The 16,063-nt window shown below is 45.3% G+C and overlaps 1 protein-coding gene across 2 annotated transcripts; it reads right to left on the reverse strand.

The window, feature by feature from the left end:
* Positions 1 to 349: 349 nt before the first annotated feature.
* Positions 350 to 14,994, reverse strand: VLDLR (very low density lipoprotein receptor). Of its 2 annotated transcripts, XM_066568993.1 has the most exons (19): positions 14,778 to 14,994; positions 10,633 to 10,752; positions 9,554 to 9,676; positions 8,566 to 8,688; positions 6,872 to 7,243; positions 6,643 to 6,765; positions 6,435 to 6,557; positions 5,857 to 5,976; positions 5,654 to 5,779; positions 5,108 to 5,279; positions 4,559 to 4,783; positions 4,286 to 4,404; positions 3,773 to 3,912; positions 3,528 to 3,669; positions 3,069 to 3,215; positions 2,052 to 2,141; positions 1,589 to 1,666; positions 1,310 to 1,479; positions 350 to 996 (listed from the first exon to the last, which is right to left on the reverse strand). In XM_066568993.1, exons 1-19 carry the CDS (start codon positions 14,992 to 14,994, stop codon positions 961 to 963), a joined length of 2,766 nt encoding a protein of 921 aa, XP_066425090.1. In that variant the 3' UTR covers positions 350 to 960. The 2 variants fall into 2 exon arrangements, with proteins under 2 accessions (XP_066425090.1, XP_066425091.1); XM_066568994.1 differs by lacking the exon at positions 2,052 to 2,141 and having other exon boundaries at positions 14,778 to 14,913.
* Positions 14,995 to 16,063: the final 1,069 nt, after the last annotated feature.

The raw sequence follows: 16,063 nt of genomic DNA on the forward strand, positions 1-16,063 counted from the left end.
ACCTGGCAGAGGAGAGCTCTGACCTGTCTCCATCTTGCACGTCTGCCAGTGCTGCCTCTCAAAATATTGCAGCAGTAGTTGTGTCATTTTAGCTTGTGTCAGTCCTAATTTAGGAGATCAGCTGGGCTTCTCCGACAGGAAACCCACACTGTCCATTACTCTGTGTAGACTATTACTCTCAAGAAAAACATGTTACCTGACAAGTGTCTTAGCTGCCTATAATGCTGCTGAAATAATTGAAGAAATACTTCATGATCTGGCTGGCAGTGGTAGTGCAGCCTACTAAAGCTTTCAGCTTAGGAGATACATCATTTTACTTCAGTGCTAACATAATAATCAAGAACAATACTTTAACTGCTTGACTCATTTTATTTTTATCCCCTTGGCTGCATTTGAGTTTTACAGTGGTTTCTTAAAGATTATTCCTTCTTGTAGACCTCTAGGAGGTAACAGACAAGACTGCAGCAATTGTACATATAAAATTACTTATGTTTACAAATTTTTGGCAATCATAATAACCCGTTTTATCCTATTGCCATTGCCCCAATCATTGAAAAAGAGAGTGTACAATAATTTACATCTGTAGTATTTCAAAGTGCTTGATAGTGATTTTCCAATAATTATTTACAAGTGGCCTATAGACATATGTACAGGTGTTACAAGTTGTGGCTGGAATATGGCTTTCTATGGAAAGTGCTTTATATTTGGTCAGTGATGTTACTGACTAACCAACCCAAGGGTTACTGATAAAACTGTAACCACTAACAGCTGAATTGTTATGGACAGGTATTTACAGAGTTGTTAAGCTGTAGAAAATAACTATTTACACAAGTGTTCCATAAATACAGAAAGTATCTTCTTTCTTCCAAGAATGGAGGAAGTCCTTCAGCCACAAACCTGGTTACTATCCCCAAAGAGTGTAAGACACAAGTAAACTGAAAGTGATTGCTGATCCAGTGCTCACGCCATATCATCATCTGTGCTGACAACAGATATCTGTAAAAAAGTAAGTACAAGTTAGCTACAGCTGCACTAATAGAAGACAAAGCAACACACATCATTGCTAATTCTGCAGGCTAGTGACCACATTCAGCACAGATTACTCCATCCTAGGTACAGACATTAGCTACCTACCAGAACTTTAACCTTAATTATAGGGTAAAGTTGTCAGTTGATTCAGCCCAGTAGTGCCTGCAGCCAGCAGCTATCAAAAGCAGAGACCTCTCCTAAATTCAATTCAGGTATCATTTGGCAGTCTTCCTACTCCAATTATTAAACCTGGAGTCTCAGACATAATAGGTTTACTTACTGCAGGGTAGGTGTGTCCTACTGAACCACTGTGTCTTCCAATATCAATTGTGAGGTCCTCTTCTGTGGTTTTTAGGTAAACTGGATTATCAAAATTCATGCTTTTCATGTTCTTGCGCTGCCAGTTACGCCACATGAAGTAGCCAGCTGCTGCAGCCATCATCAGCAATACTGCAAGGAGATAAAGAGATTGCAAACATGGAGCAGAGTCAGGTCAAGCTCCTAAGAGTGGCTTGTCCCATGACATGGGGTCCAAAAGGCTAGTAAATGCTCTACTCACCAGCAGGAAGAATGATCCAAACTGCTGATGTTCTTCCAGCTGCAGTTACTTCAGAGGTTGTACCACTAGTGTTGAATGCTGCATGAGAATTTGACGCAGTGAGCTTGCATACTGACAGGCTGGCAGATAGTGTCATATGCAAGCATTTCCCAAACCCAGAAGCTCCTATTTGATTAGCTTCTCTGCTAGAACAGCCTAACATGCTTCATCCTGTATTAGCTGGAAGCTTTCTTTATTGCTTGCCTTTTCTGAGCACTCCTGGGATTTCATGGAACCTACAGATTCCACACTGTCCTATGCGAACTAAATCTGTTTAACACATGCTCCAGCTGCTACACTACACAAGTGATCTGGCCTCTGTTCTCTACTTGCATGCAAAGGAAAAAGCTTCCATGTGGGCTAGTTGGTCAGTTTGCATTTAATTTCTCTAATGTTTAGCAGTGTGAGTTATTGGGACCAGTACCTCCAGGAACTAGTCCAACAGTTGGAGATTTTTCTGTTGTGCTGGTATCTTTAGCCTCAGTGTAAGCCACAGTTGTTCCAGTACCTGAAACTAATTATAGATCAAGAACTAATTATAGATCAGTTAATCCTGAAGTTCTGCAATGGCTTTGCTATGAGAGCCATGGTAGTGAAGGTTCAGCAGATGGCAAAAATGATCATGCAGGTTGTTAGCTTAACTGGGAACACTGACTTTAACTATTTCACTAGCACACCCTCAGCAGAGAGTTTTTGATGAAAAGTAGTTCCAAGAACAAGGCCAGGCAGTTAATCAGGAATGAATTACAGGCATTTAAAGTCACAACAGTCACAAGCCATCCCACCCCTCCCATAAGGTTTTCTGAATAAGATTTTAGTTTTACAAGTTTACTGGTTAGGTACAGCCTTTGATACCCATAGCAGCCTTTTAGAGCAGCCAAGGGAGGCCAGCATCCTGGGATTTAGCACTCTGTGGCAGTCAGAATCAATATGCAATACAGTCAGTGGCACCTTGGAGTTTCTAGTTCCACTCCACAGGACAAAGCAAGCCTGCTGCATAGTCAGTAGTGACAACTCTAGTACAGCAGCATGCTCATCTGGACAGAAAGGGAGGTACAAGCTTCCTCGAGCAGCAACATTAGCCAATCACCTTTTGATCTGTGTATTAATAGGTACAGCCATGTTAGTTTATACCCCTGTTTTGGAAGAGGCTGAGTATGTTTTGTCCTTGTGCTTGCTGTCTGCAGAAAGCCATGGAGGTACAAGATCTTGTTGCAAATGATGATGATGACGCAGAAGCAAAGCATGGACTTTGAACAGCACCTACAGACTCTAAGGGCCATATTAATGCATAAGGACCTCCCCTCCAGGATTAATTACATCAGATTAATTTTAGCAAAGCTGTAGCCTATAGCACTGTATTTCCTTCCCCCTAATGGTTCAATACTCTCATACTCCTTCCCCATTCATCCTAGGAAAGATCTCAGTTGTGTTACAGTACCTGTACATCTCAGACCATCCTCCTGCAAGAAGTACCCAGCAGGACATGCACAGGTGTACTTTGGAGAATGTTCATTTATCTGAGGAGCAGGCAGGCACAGGTAGCTACAGCCTCCATTTGCCATGTGCTCTTCACACCAGTTCCTACCTGTTGGTACAGCAATTCAGGAGTGAACAAGAGTAAGCCTTCATGCTCCAGGTGTGCAGAAGTATTTGCTCAGTAATTGTTTTAGTAAAATTACATGTCTCAGCTGGTTATAGATTTATATCTGCTCTGCCCAAGAAAGACCAATTGCAACTAGACCTCTCAACCCCCATGTGGCTGCCTATATCAGAAGCTCCAAGAGCAGGAGTAGGAATGGACAGCTGTACAGTGAAGGGATACCATTTGCCACCATCCAGGCAGGGCAGGCTTCTTACAAGTATGCACTCACTGAACTATAAACTGTATTGAAATTACCTGAAGGCTGAACAAGTTCATGATACACAATGATGTCCTGTGCATCATTGAGGTTGTTCACAAGGGTAACCAAATCAGTTCCAGTAAATTTGTTCGCACCATAGACTGCCTCATTCTCTCCGTCAATCCAGTACACACGGTCCTAGAAGACAATGTCATTGCATCCCATTACCTCCATGATGCTTATCAGCCCCATACCAGCAAGAAGAGGATCTTTGACAATGACTATAGGAAGTCATTCTTACCTCAAAAATGGTTAGAGCAAGAGGATGAGGAAGGAACATATGTGACTTCAGCACTATTCTACGATCCTGGCCATTCAAGTCCACACTTGACAGCATGTGTAGTTTGGAATCAAGCCAGTACAGGCGGCTTTTTACAAGATCTAGGAGGGGGAAAACACCAATACATTTAGTGTCCACATGGAGGAAACCTCCAAAGCTTGCTGCAAGAATTGAAACACGCACAGGTTTGAGAATGGTGGCAGTGTTGCCCTAGTTTCTTACCATTCCAGCATAGAGAGAGCTGCTGCAGTGATGCCTATGTGGCCTGTGCCTCAACTATAATATACAGCAGTTCAGGAAAAGTTAGTATTTCAGTATCTGAGAAGTGTTGATGCCTGTTGCAGTGTCTTCAGGCATACAGAAGCTTCCCTTTCTTAGAAGCTGAAAATACTTCTCTGAAGAATGACCTTGGCTTTTGTAGCAAAAAAATTGCTTAACCTCCAGAATACCTCTGGCAGAGACAAGTTCACATACCTAGAGCAATTCCATTAGGCCATTGGATTTCTGTTGTCACAAGCTGCTGTCTGTCAAATCCATTCATTCCTGCTTTTTCAATTTTTGCTGGCTCACCCCAGTCTGACCAGTACATAAAGCTGTGAAGCAGAATTTATGTTGTATGATGCACTATAGTACTGTGTAGTATCACTCTTTATTATGACCAATAACTAACAAAGGCTACCTAAGTCAGTTATCAGAACATGTAGTTGGTAGGTGCACTCTTTTAAAAGAACCTGGACAAATACTCACCCAGAAATAGGATCTACAGCAATAGAAGCTGGCTCTCTCAGCTCAGAGAGAAACAAAACCTTTCTTTTTGTGCCATCTAGGCTAGCCACTGAAATGGTCTTTGCAGTTGAGTCTGACCAGTAGATGTTCTTATAAACCCAGTCAACAGCAATTCCTGCAGGGCTGTGTATGTTGTCCAGGATTCTGATGTGTGTTCCAACTTTATCACGGGTATCAATAGAGGCACTGGAAGACAAGAATTACTTGCTTTTAACCACTTCCACTGCAGATACTATCCCTTGGCACACCTCAGCAAATACTGCACAAGATTTCAGGCAGAAGATGCCTGTGGGACTTTCCACAGAGTGCCTTTTGTACAAATGTAGCAGCAGTTACTAGGAAGTGCAACAGGCATACACATTGGTAGCTGTGGGAGTTTGCATCAACTGAACTTTGTCTTTAGGACACCAGGAATCTAGTTTTCATTACCAGAGACTAGAGAAAGAGCTTGGGTAAAACCATGGGATGCTTTAGGGAAGTACACTAGGTTCAGAAGCTAAGTCCATTTACCTGAAGATTGCTTTCTGGCTGAAGTCTGCCCAGTAAAGCTTTTGCTCAGCAATATCAGCATCTAGAGCTATAGAGTTTCTTAGCTGCTCTACAAGCTGAATGTATTCTTTTCTCTCAAGGCCAATCTTCCTTATGTCCCGGCGGTTGGTGAAAATTAGACTTGGTTCTTTCCCTGTGAAAAGAGTTTGTTATCTGTATTTCTGGATATTCAGTCACATACTTTTCTTTTACAAAAAGTTTTAAGAGTCATCATGTTTAGTATTTGCCATTCCACACTTGCTAGCAGATGCTGACAGAGGTCTTGGCTGTACCATACCTCATCCTTTTCTCCCTCCACAACTTGATGGGGAGGATCCTCCTGCCCAGGGAGCAGACACAAGCAGTTTATGTCAGGTAGCTTTAAGTACTGTATCATGGCATCATTTGAAGTGTTAGTAGTGATCAGTAACACCATAATAGCTAGGGTAAAATCCACAGTAGTATAAACAGTGCATCATTTGCTGACTCATTTTAAAGTGGGGATATGAAAGTCGTGTCAACACTCACCAACTGCCTTGCACACCCCAGTAGCAAGATCCATCTGATAGCCACGGCTACATTCACATTTGTAGCCCCCTTTCAGGTTGATACAGATCTGACTACATATGCCAGGGTTCTGACATTCATCAATATCTGTAAAAACAAAAATTTAATTTATGCTCACTTCCAATATCACCAGTAGAGTCCATGTTAAACTACTAGATACGTACCTCCACAGGTTCTCCTGTCCAGAAGCTCAAACCCAGCTGGACAGTCACATTCATAGCCAATAATGAGATCTCTGCAGATATGAGAGCATCCGCCGTTGTTCACCAGACATTCATTGATGTCTAGAAGAGAGAATTGGCCACTTCTGAGAAGGCATTCTTGTTTAGTTTTATAGTCTTAGCCATGGAGCACTTCTCCAGGTACACATCCACTTTCTAACAATGCCTGTCACACCTGATAAACTGTTCTGGCACCCAAAGTCATATACAAGAGAACCCCCTCAAATTCACGTTCACTCAGCTACCAGCACTTTCTCTGTGTTACAAGCAGGCAGCAATAAAGATTGAGGTTCCTGAAGCTTCAGTGTTTCTAATGCATTCAAGTGCTTTCCTGACTACAAAGAAATCATCCTATCAGCCAGTTTGGCTAAGATAAAACTAGCCTATTAACTAGGTTGGTCTCAGTTGCAAATTTGCCACCAAGAAGTGCCAATGGGCATTCCAGCTGACATCTGACAACTCAGAGGCTATATCTAAGCATATCTAGTAATCAGCATTGTGCAAAGAGTTTATTCACTTACTACACTCCTTGAGGGGCTCATCACTCCAGTCCTTGCAGTCTCTCTGTTGGTTACACACTTTATTGATATCTATGCATTCTCCACTTCTGCACTTGAATTTGCCAGGTCCAGAGCACTGAATAACTGACATAAAGAAGATTGTGAGGGTGACTCCCAACTTCAACAGATATTCTGCAAAGACTTTATTCTTGCTCAGTTCCACACTTACCATTGTTACAATTTGCTTCATCTGTGCCATCCAGACAATCTCTCACACCATTGCACTGCCTAGTCCCATGGATGCAGTTCCCATCTTCACATCTGAACTGGTCTGGTCTGCAGGTCCGAGAAGCTGAGGACACAGTCATTACAGACTTTTACTCCTGAGGTTTACTGAAGCAAAGGAAATAAAAGAGGAGTCAAGCAGTACCTCCTAGAGAAGGACCAAGTGAACTTACGGCAGTTGATTTCATCACTTCCATCCTTGCAGTCAGGATCTCCATCACAGCGCCACTTTTTGTGGATACATTCACCTGAGCCACACTGCACCTCACTGGCAGAGCACTTCACAGAAGGTGCAGGCTGGCGGCCACATTGCTCTAGAGACTCATCTGAGTGGTCAGAGCAGTCAGCATCATCATCACACACCCAGCTGAGGGGAATGCAAGTCGAGCTCTTGCACTGGAACTCATGAACTCCACAGGTAGGAGGTGCACACTCCAGCTCATCACTACCATCACTGCAGTCATCTTGACCATTGCAGACAAAGCTCTTGGAAATACATTGCCCACTGCTGCATGTGAAGTCTGCTGGACTACAAGTCACATTGCCTGGGGTAATGGGAGTAAGAGAGATTAGTACATTGTCACAAGAAGGCTGACTTTTGTGTGAAGATACTTTGTCTTTCAGCTGCTAGCTGACTCAATATCAGCATCCTGTATAAGGCAATAGGGACGCCTAAATGACCACCTACAGGACACTTGAGTTGCACAGACCATCCTCATTGCCTTTGGGCATTGTAAGTGATAGGCATCAGATTAGAACTACTGAGTGAAAATAACCTTCTGAAGTAGCTAGGCTGTCCTGCACTTCAGATTGCAAGTCTTTCAGAAAACAGGGTCTAACCCTGTGAACCAAAGACAGAAGGTAAAAGAAATGCTAACTCAAGAGTATGGACTAAGATTAAGGTAGTCTGATGGTCAGCATGTACTGTAATTTGAAATTAAAGTGTTTTGTACTGGTCCCCAGGAGAGCAGTGCCCCATTTGCTTGGACCAGTAGGGATAACAGACCAAGATCTTGCATGAGTTGATCCTGTGGTTAAGCACACCCATGCAATTTATGTCAGTACAAATTATGCTGGTTTAATAGCAATGTAGCTAATAGCTCAGTACGCCTAGGTTCATAGTTTTATCAGCTTCATTAGAAACACTGTAGATTTACTTGTAGATTAAGGCATTAGTTTGTTGAGTAAGATGGCAACTCCACAGACACATAGCAAAATTCTGGAGATCTGTGTCTCATTAGGTCATCCACGCAAGGTGGTTCTGATGGAAGCCAGCCCTGTGGCTTTGGTTACAGCTAGTATGTCTCAGGACACCTCAGAAAACTCATATGTATGCAAATTCTTTTGAATAAGCCAGGAATGCTGGCTCCAATGCTGCAATGGCAGCTTTACTTGCATACCAGCCTGAAGTTCTGTCTCCACCACCCCAGCCACCCAAACATCAGAAATCCAGCTCCACAGATATTTCAGGTTAGGACTATAAGGTAGATTAGCCACGCTCTTTGCTAAAAGTTGCTACTACACTTTTAGGAGACAATTTGTTAATATAAGCAGCAATTTCAGGAACTCTCCAGAAAACAAGTTCTGACAGTTGGCTTGCCAAGTGACTAAACATACCTATGGCTACTGCCAAAATTAGCAGAGAAAAAAAACACACATTAAAAAGCTTACATTATTGTAGCTCTTAATTTGGCAGGATAAAGGATTGTTACAAAAAGTTTGCTTTAACTAGCTGCAAAACAAGATTAATGTAGGAGAGATATTGATATTATCAAATATTTATCTTCCCAGATGTACTGCCCAGGTAGCTCTTTTCCAGACAAGTCAATTTCAAATAGAGTTATGCAACCGCCATTTCTCTCCTTACCACAATTCTGTTCATCTTCTTCACTGTCACAGTCTTTTTCACCATCACATTTCCAGGACACTGGGATACACTGAGTTGACTGAGGACCACAGCTTATTTCATTTACCCGGCATGTTCTTGTGTCTATTGAAAAAAAGTTTTAGTTCAATCTAGGAGCCACTGATCTTGGGTATCAGCATTTGTGCTGAAAATTGAGACTGAAAGGCTTCAGGTCTGGACAAAGTTGCAATTATTTAGATGCCAACATCTATATAAATTGATGGAAAAGGCTATACTATTCTGTAATGTTCAGTTAAAAAAGATATTTCTAATTCCTAAGAGATTAATATTTTAAGGGTACCTTTGTAGTGGTGTAGCTTTGTGACTGCATGCTGATTACACTGTAGCACCTTGAGCTACAACAAGTAGTAGTAGGGAGGAGTAATGCCAAAGTGCACTAGAACTTGGGCTGAAATATTCCCCACTGTGGATCCTACTGATACAGGAAAATGACACTTGCTATACTATAGATCTATACTGCTTGATGAGTTATGATACTTCAGACCAGAGCCTTAATCCTGAGACCTCACAGTCAAGCCTCTGCACTACTGCTTCCCACACCCAACAGGTAGTCAGATACCCAGTCCCTACATTAGCTCTATAGTACTGGGGCTGCACTTGCAAAGCAGCTGCCTTGGAGAACAGCAATCACTTGGTGGACAAGCCACAGTGACAGGCCTATCGTGTCCTCCTTGCTGCTTCTGACTGTGGGGAAAACCTGGTACTTGCTATCTCTTACCAGTGCAAGTGCAAGAGTGCCCACTCAGTTCTGCATCTTTTTAAGCAGTAAAAAGTCTCCTCAGGACCCCGACAAGGCCAAGCACTTAGGAAGGTGCTCCCCAAGACAAGTTCATCCCTGCTTCAGGAGGAAAGCCAGACTGCAAGCAGGCAGGAAGTCAAAATGCTCCTCCCCAGAGGCCTGGCTACACACCATGCCAGGTTCACTTACGGCACAGTTCGGAACTCTCATCAGACCCATCCTCACAGTCGGGATCCCCATCACACTGCCATCTGTTAGGCACACATTGACCACTGAGGCACACAAAGTCAGATTCGGCACACGTCTTCTTCACTGCAAGGGAGAAAAAGACACTTGTTTAGGTACCAGAGCTTAGCTTATTTATTGCTAACAGGGATCAGCTTTGCTGCCCTAGAAAGTTATTCAATGTCCTTGGTTTGTGGATGCCTGGTGTTGCCCCCCACCAACCTAGTAAACAGTGCTGTTGAGTAGGAAGTGGTCAAATATTTCTCTGTGTACAGAGAAGCATTTACATTCATCTAATCAGGCACTGAAGGACCACTATTGCTAAGGAGACTAAGCAGGTTAGTTTATATTAGCCGCTGCTTTGAACAGACCTAAGTTAAAATAAGGTCTGCTGATATTAATATTTAGGTTTTGAACTCTGAGTTTATAGTCAAGGCATTTGATTTGTCATTACCAAAGCATGGTACTATGTAACTCTAGGGTAATAGTTTAGGCCTGCCTGAGGAGACTGGCAGTTCAACCACATCAGTGATGGATATAGAGTATGCTTTGCCTGGTCTCCAAGTAAATCTAGTCATCTATCTTGGCTTCTATGCCTGCTTAAAGCAAGGGTTGGCAGCCAAAGCTAGACTTAATGTTTATAGGAGACACAGCAGAATCACTTCCACATATAAAACAGGGCTTTTAGACATGGAATAGCCAACAGCAGAGTGCTAATAGCAAACATTTTCTATTATGTATTCAAGAAACAAATGAGAACAGGCTTATATTCTGTTCCTGTCAGTCATCACTCTCACAAGTGAAGAATTTTGGTCACAAGCTTTGTCTCAGTTGCCAATTTCAGGAGAGTTAGATAACACTCAGGAAAATTCAATTGCCACAGATGGGTACAAGGAATCAATAGTGGTTATTCTAAGAAATTTGTCCTTGTGTTCCAACTGCCTGAAGTACTGGGCAGGAAAGTATCTCTCCAGCTATCTACTGTTAAGTCCCCACTTCCAACTAGCAAGTACTACTACAGAGGTATTATTCTGATTACTTACCACAAGCACTCTCATCACTGCCATCTGAACAGTCTTCATCACCATCACATTTCCAGATTTGAGGAATACAGCGTCCATTACCACATGCAAACTGGGATTCTTCACATTTTGCTCTCGCACCTTCAATGAAAAAAGGAACCTACACCTCAATACTGTTAAGCAATTCCTTCTTGCTTTCCCCACTGATCAAGAAGCTACCCAGCCTAATCAAGAGCATAACATCAACACAAAACCAGATCTGAGCTCCAAATTTCTGCAATCACCTTATTCAATCATGAAAGTAAAGCCAAAAGCTTTCCTTCACAGTACAAGAGCAGAGTTTAAGCACCACAGCCGTTCACCTGCCAAACAGCAGCAAACAGTCTCAGTGTTATTCTCACTCAGCTTTCCTCTGGAAGGCAGGGTCAAGCTTACAAAAATGCGTGCCCACAATTACTTTTGCTGCCTCGCAACTAGCATCACATTCTCAAAACTCTTCAAACTTTAAGCAAACTGGGTTTAAATTTGATTCATGTCAAGCCAGATTAGCATTTCAATGCTCTGCTGCTAACACATTACAGCAGAATCCCCAAGACATCTGTAAAGGTAGCTTAGATAACTGCTTTGTAGCTGAGCAAGTTTTCATGCTTTATGTTACCCCTCAAAAAGTGGCATCCAGAGACATTCCTTGGTATACATCAAAAGAAGTGTGATGCTAAAAGAGCAAGGTAATTCATCACTTCCTTCTGGAATGAAGTCCATTGTCTCACAACTGGTAAGTCTTGGTTTGCTAGTATGTTTGAGTAAGGTACTGCTTTCTGCAAGATCCTTAGAATGCATTTTCCAGTGTATCTTCAGCTCTACAACTGTATGACCCCATCCCTCAAGGGAATGTGCTTTGTCTTGGAAGTCCTGTTATAACTGTCACTAAAAGCAGCAGCCTGCATCTTCAGCAGCTAAGCCAGAGCTGTTCCACTTAATGCACACAGGCAAGTGTGTAAGATTGTGCATCAGTATTGGCTGCCCAGAGCATGATGCAAGACTCCTGATCCTTCTTGGTTTATTGCATCATTTAGTGAGGGTGCTTTGTCCTGGCATTCAAAGGGCATCAAATTTTAGTAGAGTATTATTTACTATTTTTATATCCTCTCAGTATGACATGCAAAATGCAAGACAGTTTCCAAGCAGAAGGAAGGTACTCAGCCATTGTACATTATATTGGCTAGCCATGAGGTGTGAGGTACTCAAATGCTGGACAGGACAAGCAAGAACATGAGCAATTCTATCTGCTGAATGTCTCATGTAAATCCATGAGCAAGGATGTGAAAAAGCACCTTACTGAGTTCTGCTAATGTTTTAGTAGTCTTATTGGGGGAGTAGAGCAGTAAGCCAGTTGTAAGAACAAAGTTAACAACTTTATTTATGGGAACTGTGTTTAAAAAGTACCAAAAATCAGAACATCAGTTATTGTGTATACTGTTTCCATTCCCTTGTTTCCTTTTCTGGTTGGGAATTACACCAGCATGTGCTTTCTAATAGCGTGGCTTTGTAAAGCTGCTACTACTACTTGGTCATGAGCTGCCAGTCAATTAGCTTGCCTTGTGCTAGACAGCACACCCAGCCACCTAAGAGTGGGAGTAGATGCCACAATTAGAAGCTTGTTGTAAGCCTGATACCTTGTTGTCCAGCAACCTCTAAAAGAAGTTTAGAGTTGTGGGCCCTGGTGACATATTTCAGGTTTTACTGTACTACTGCATGAAATAAAATATGCAACAACTGACTCCTGCTAGTTTCAGGACTTCCTCATCCAGGCGTTCAGAGTGGGAACAGTCAACCTTTCCCAAAATAGCATACAGAGATATTAGACTAAGCCTGCCACTAAGGAGATCCCAAAATAACTCCATGGCCCTTAGTTACTCTGTTTCAAGCTAGAATAACCAGAAAAGGATTGCTAAGGCTGCCTAGTACATTGTGACTTACAAATGTAACACCATTTTTGATCAAATGCTACAGGGAAGCTACACACAAGGCTAACAGAAACCAGAGCTGAGCTTGAAGCAACAGCTGTAACTTTACAATTACAATCCTAGCAACAAACTGTTCCAAGAATATATCATTGCTTCTGCAGCTGATACCAAGTGAAATGTCAGAGCAACTACTTTTAGCCCACAAACAAGTAAAAAAAATCGACAAGACCTAACATCTACACAGGTGCACAAAGGTAGAGGTCAGCATCTGCTACTGCTTCTGAAGATGTCTGTCAGACTCTAACAGCTACCTGAAATGAGCTCCAGCTAAGATGGTTAGTTACAGCCAGTAACTCTGATCCCCTGTCCTACAACAAGCACCATTCTACAATGCCAGGTAACCAATTTAGTTAGATACTACCAGTCTAATCCACTGTTATTTGAAGCAATGGAGTCATACCTCAGCTGCAGCTTCATTCACTAGACACCTAATGATTTTTGGATCAGCATCAATTAGCCACTAATGTAAAGCTTCTCTTTATGTGCTCTTCTTACAGTAGAAGCACCTTCACACATTTTCTCGTCACTGGAATACATCTTAGGCTGAAAAACGTTGAGAACGGTAACATCAGAGCCTGTGATTGCTAACACATACTATTTTACTGTTCCCCAGATAACTACTTACTAGAAGCAGCAATGGGTGTAGGGTGAAGGAGCACAGTTACACTGGCTACCCAAGTTAAACTACCTTTCTCCATATCTCTGCTATCACTGTTAGTCTCAGCCCCTTAAGCAAGTTGCCAGATTACTTGTCTGGGCAGCTTCAAACATGTGACACTTGTGTACTGTCATCTGACACCAAGTCCCAGAAAAGCTTCCAACCGTGATTGGGAAACCTTGTAAGAGCTCATATAGGAACCAGCTTAGACTTTTCCCAGACCCTGGCAATTACAACTAGTAGCAGAAGAAAGCTGATGGGGCCACTAACTCAAACTGAAAGAACAATCAGAATAACTTGGTTAGCTAGCCTACTAATTACCATCACTGTGTATCTCTTGTGATGACTTCTGAGCACACTGAAGTAGCACTTTCAGTGACAGCCAGCTTGATCTTTCATTCTACAACTATTTAACCATGTCTGTTGTGACCAGGCATGTGAGCAACCTACAGGACTGGGAGACAAGAGGTGACTAGGCAGACATTTCTCCTCCCTCTCTTTGTATGAATACTGGATACAACAACATGCTGGCAGGGCTCTACCCAACATACCTGGTGTCTGAACTACCACGCGCTGTTATAGGAAACACTACCAAGATCAGACACTTAGGCCTACTTTAGGACAACAGTCAGGAGATTTAAGAGCAATACGACAATGCAGACTTCCAACTGCCCACCTCCTACCTAGGAGAGCAGGCTGAAGCTCAGCTCCTCAGGGAAGAAAAGAGTCAGCCAAATGATTACTACCTCCATTTAAGAGTAAAATACTTTTAAACGACCATCCAACTGGCTCATTGTGCAGGACCCCTGCCAATACGGGCAAACAGCTTCTACGCCGGGCGGTAGCCCAGGAGCTGGCCACGAGCAGCACTACTGGCGAACGCCCAGCGCCGAGAGCCTGGACCCGGCGCCGGCAGGACCCAGCCTTGCCACCAGGTGGAGAACCCTCACGGTGGTTACCCCGGACCCTGAACTAGAGCCATGCCAACACCGCTGGATAACACAAAGCCTAAGTTGCACCGCAGTTTGACAGCACCTTTAACGCCGCGAGCTTCCCAAGCGCTCCTCTTTCGCCCTCCACAATAGAGCCCCAATCCTCCCCGACCCTCTCGCGTTATCCTCAGCCCCTCAGACCCTCCTCCTTAGTATCGATCAGGAAGGCGGGCCCCTCCCGCAGCGGCCGGGGGGCTCCCGGGGCTCGGTCCCCCCTCACCGCTCCCGCCGCCCGGGGCCCCGGGGGGAAGGCGGCGCCTCGCCCGGCACGGGGGGCGGCGGGGCCGACGCGGCGGCAGCGCCCCCCTGTTCACCTGGGCCCGCCCCGCTCCCCCCGGGGCAGCGGGCAGGCAGTCCGAAAGACCGGGAGAAAATAACGAGAGCGAGGCAAAAGTAAAAGGCGGTGGGAGACGGCATCGCCGCGGAGGCAGCGGCGGGAGCCGCCCCGGCGGTGCGGGCCCCAGCCCACTCCCCCGGCCCCGCACTCACCGTCGGCGGCGGCGCGCAGGCAGCCAAGGGCGAGCAGCAGCAGCAGCGCCCAGCAGCGCGGGACCCCCCTCCGCTCCGCGCCGCGCCTGCCGCCGGCCGAGGCGCTGGGCTCTCCGCGCTGCCGGTCCAGCCACATCGCCGCGCCGGGGACGGGGTGCGCGGGCAGGCAGGCGCTGCGGGCGGGGAGCCGAGGAGTAGAGGCGGCAGCCGGAGACATGCACGGGGGGAGGCCGTCCCCGCGGCGCTCTTATAGCAGCCGCCCGGCCGCCCTGCGCGCCCGCTAGTGACTCACGGCGCGGCGCCGGGCCCCGGTTGGTTCGCCAGCACCGCCCGCCCCCGCTGCCTCCTCCGCGGCACCTGCTGCCGCCGCGGCGCGCCCGCACACCGCTCGGCGCGGCTCGGCGGGGCACGGGCGGCGCGGTGAGTGGCGCTGCGGCGGCGCGGAGCGGTGAGGTGCTGCGGGCTGAGCCCCCGCGCCCCCCCGCCCGGCCCTCCTTCCGCAGGGCGGGGACGGGCACGGTGCGACCCTGCTGCCAGACCCTGCACCGGGGCGGCGGAGCGCGCAGTCCCGGCGGGAGAGGGTCGGGAGGCGCGGCGGCAGCGACGGCTTTGTTTCCTCGGCGTCTCCCCAGAGCCGCTGCTGCCGGCCGCGGGAAGGGGGGATGCGGCTCCCCCGGTCCGGGCGTGCCGGAACCCGCGCTGCGCCCGGGCTGCCTCCGAAGAAGCTTTTCTTCCACGCGGTGCTCACCGCCCCATGCGCACATGCTCGCGTGTTTGTGCGGTTTTCCCCTCCCTCTGTAGCGGAACTTGATTTACAACGAAGCAGACGCGGCTGTAGAGGAAGAAAAGCACTACTTCTGCTTAATCCGATTGAAGGATCGTAGTTAATCAGTAATTTTACAAAACGATATGTCAAAATCGTGTAATTACAAGCTTAACCTTTTATTTAAGGAGGAGAATTGGTAGTTCTACGCCACGTTTGTAGCGTTTTATACATCCAATTACCTCTCGGTGAAATATACATAGAAAAGAAAGGCTGGTAAAATGCAAAGTTGCGTTTGTACACGGCACCCTTAGAATTTGAAATTGTGCTTTCTAAAATACTCTGATTTTTTTAAAAAAAGTATTTTTATAGACCTGCTAGTTCACGGTAGTATTGTGTGCTGTGCTTTTAATACTGTTGTGCAGATACAAACCTCAGCAAGCAGCTCCATCCAGAAATGATGAAAAAGCTGATTGCTGTTTCTTCCCTTGGAAATGAAGTCTTGATTTATTAGCCTAATACT

Source organism: Molothrus aeneus, chromosome Z, assembly GCF_037042795.1.
Source record: "Molothrus aeneus isolate 106 chromosome Z, BPBGC_Maene_1.0, whole genome shotgun sequence".
Lineage (NCBI taxonomy): Eukaryota > Metazoa > Chordata > Aves > Passeriformes > Icteridae > Molothrus > Molothrus aeneus.